Source organism: Piliocolobus tephrosceles, chromosome 6, assembly GCF_002776525.5.
Source record: "Piliocolobus tephrosceles isolate RC106 chromosome 6, ASM277652v3, whole genome shotgun sequence".
Classification (NCBI taxonomy): Eukaryota; Metazoa; Chordata; class Mammalia; order Primates; family Cercopithecidae; genus Piliocolobus; species Piliocolobus tephrosceles.
The window spans coordinates 126,374,163-126,377,739 of NC_045439.1; the positions used below are offsets into that span (position 1 = coordinate 126,374,163).

A 3,577-nucleotide genomic window follows, 5' to 3' on the forward strand; every position below is an offset into this window, starting at 1 on the left:
GTCTGGTAATGTATGTTCTTAAATACTCTATCTTCACTCCTAGACCATTGCCTGGAATCTGAAATGTTGTAGGTACTTGAAAAGCATATAATAATTGAATAAATAAATATATAGATAGTATTTATTATATTTTGATTAAAAAATTATGTCCAAAGTCTGCAGCAAGTCAGTGATCAGCGTTACATCAATAACAACAAAGAAAATTACTTTAAGGTAGATCTTGATTTCTCTTTAAGCTTTTGTTAATGTTCACATATATAGGTGTAATTGATTGTAAAACTTGACTATGCTCAAAGTCTATAAAATAAAAAAAGAGTATTATAATAGGCAAGGGGACTTTATCTTAAGGCAGAAATTGTTTCCCTTCTATGTTCTTTTATATTTATGCATATGTTTGGATTGCAATTATAGGGCAAGTTGTAAGTACCCAGAAGCATGCCTTCCTGGATTGAATACAATATCCAAAGTCACTGGAAGTTCCATTCAATTGCTTAAGTAACTCAATCATTACCTAATTTTCTCCTTTGGTTTGATATCTCACAGTCAACCCAGGAGAAAATTGCTTGAGTTCCCTGCACGTTAATTTAGTAAAAATGAAATTTAACTCTTGTTTATAATTGTCTTCTTAAGATCCATGGACATGTACAAATTCAGCACAACATCTGCATCTGTGGCATTCAAACATACACTTCCTAATAAATGACTCCCCAGGAGACAGAATCAAATCAGAAAGAGATGCTGTGTTTACTGAAAATCTGCTTTGGGTGAAAATGTGTTAATTTAATAATTGAATACATATTAAATGTAACACTATTGTTTATGTTTACATTATAAAATATTTAGCTGTAAAATATGGATTTTTCAATGTTAAAATGAATTTTTGTGATGAAAATCACTGGAATGTATTCATTTTTTAAATAAAAGTGTTCAGTATAATACACATTTACTAGGAAAAGTATATTTTTAAAATCAATAGGATCTTGAAATGGTGCTGTCTTTTTTCTCCTTTCGAGCTTCCAAAATTAGGACAAATATTCACTGGGCATTATTTAATCCCAGGTTTGCCTCCCTGTGCCTAATGTCTCGTGTTTTGAATAATGCACTTTGCAGTATTGAGCTATGATTAGGAAATAAAAATGCCTTTTCGTATTAACTTTTGGGGCAGAATAAACTAGTAAGATAAATCTGGTTTCAGAAAATGCAGAGTTCATTCCAAAATATATGTGTGGAGTTGAAGATATATGTACATACGTGTGTATGTGTTTTCACAGATATATTTTCACAGATATATATATATCATTTTATCTTATTTTACTAATATATACATACATAGATACATATATTACATATATACATGCATGCATGTATAGATTTGTAATACATACATTTCTGTATATGTAAAATACATATATACATACATACATGTAAGTATATATTTGTAATATAAAATAAAATGATATATTTTTGTTGAAATCAACTGTTTCTCTGAATAAATGATGTATATATCATTTCTCTGAATATATAGTAATATATGTAACTTCTCTGAATAAATGACATATCATTTTATATTGCATATATACATGTATGTATGTATATATATTTTAAGCTTTGTATATATATACAAAAATATATAAAAATACATGTATATATTTGTTATATAAATACATACATTATGTATATATGTAATACATTATATTTACAAATGTGTAATATAAAATAAAATGATATGTTTTTTGTTGAAATCAACTATTTCCCTGTAATATAACACATTACAAATTATATCAATGTAGTGTCAGAATGAAATCTTTGAGCAGAATTATATTTAAGAAATTATATCCCCTGTATGAGTAGAAACATGTAACACTACGGAAGGCTGGAATTCATTGAAAAGTCACGAGTCGGTTTTGCAGTTTCTTCATAGCTGCTTTCATCTCCTCATTTCTCAGAGTGTAGATAATGGGGTTCAGGAGTGGAGTAAAAATGGTATAAAACACAGACAGCAACTTGTCCACAGAAAACCTACTGAAAGGCCACACATAAACGAAAATGCAAGGGCCAAAGAACAGCGTCACTACCATGATATGTGCAGAGCAAGTGGAGAGTGCTTTGGATGCGCTACCGGCAGCACGCTGTCTGACAGTGAGGAGGATCACAGTGTAGGAGATCAGGAGGAGCAGAAAACAGCTCAAGGAAAGCAACCCACTGTCTGAGCTCATAATTATACCCAAGACATAGGTGTCCATGCAGGCAAGTTTGATCACCAGAGGGAGGTCACAGAAGAAGTTGTTTACCTCATTGGGGCCACAGTAAGGTAAATTTACAGTGAAAGCCACTTGACTGATGGAGTGCACAAATCCAGTGACCCATGAAGCCAGCACCAGCCTGATGCAAGTCTGCCAACTCATCAAAGTCATGTAATGCAAGGGTTTGCATATGGCTACATATCTGTCATAGGCCATGGAAACCAGGAGCACCATCTCAGCCCCACCAGTAAAGTGCAAGAAGAAGATTTGAGCCATACATCCTCCAAAGGAGATGAGTTTTCGATCACTAAGGAAATCCCTGATCATCTTGGGAGTGGCAAATGAAGCCAACCACATGTCCAGGAAAGATAGGTTCCCCAGGAGGAAGTACATAGGGGAGGAATGCAGGCGGGGATCAGAAATTACAGTGACCAAAATGAGAAGGTTACCCAGCATAATGGCCACATAGATCCCGAAGAAAAATATAAAGAAAAAATTTTGAAGATGTCGTGAAGTGCAGAGTCCATGCAACACAAATTCTGACACCAAGGAATAGTTCTGCATGTGCATTACCTCAAGTTTCAGACTTTGTTTGTAATCTAAATAAAGAAAAAAATCCTGTCAGTTGCAACAACACCTCAATGACATTGTGTTAAGTGAAATAAGCCAGGCACAGAAAGACAAATATCAAAAGATGTCACTTAATATGTGGAATATAAAAAAGTCAAATTTACATAAATAGAAAGTCAAATGGTGGTTACCAGAGGCTGGGAAGGAGGAGGGTGAGGGATAAGTTCGTCAAAGAACAAAGTTTCAATTAGACATAAGGAAAAATTCAAGTGATCGCATCATTGTGATTATAGATAACAGCAATATATTATACACTTGAAAATCACTGAGATAATAGATTTTGCATTCTCATCACAGAAAATAAGTATGTGATTTAGCCATTCCATAATGTTTACATATATGAAAACATCATGTTGTACATTATAAAAGTATATAGTTTTTATTTGTCAATTAGAAAGAAAGAGAGAGGGAGAGGAAGGAAGAAAAGAAGTAAGCAAAAGTGCCTGTCAATTGCCTGGCACATGAAAGTGATCAACTGAGTGTTATCTCTGTATAATTTTTAACTTGCAAGAGATACTCTAAAATATAGACTGTTATATACTACCAAGCATGTATATTTGCCTTTTTCAAACTTCAGTGATTCCTGAGGGGCAATTAGACATTCTGGTAGACTTCTGCATAGGTGAGAGTTGTAGGAACTTTTTTTTCCCCTTCTTTCCATGGCCTTTGTCCATATAAAAACATGGATCAATCAAGTGCAGTAG

At 33.3% G+C, this 3,577-nt stretch overlaps 1 protein-coding gene across 1 annotated transcript; it reads right to left on the minus strand.

The window, feature by feature from the left end:
* Nucleotides 1–1,880: 1,880 nt before the first annotated feature.
* Nucleotides 1,881–2,813, minus strand: LOC111522547 (olfactory receptor 4K14). Its single transcript, XM_023186644.1, has one exon. The coding sequence runs from the start codon at nucleotides 2,811–2,813 to the stop codon at nucleotides 1,881–1,883; it is 933 nt and encodes a 310-aa protein (XP_023042412.1).
* Nucleotides 2,814–3,577: the final 764 nt, after the last annotated feature.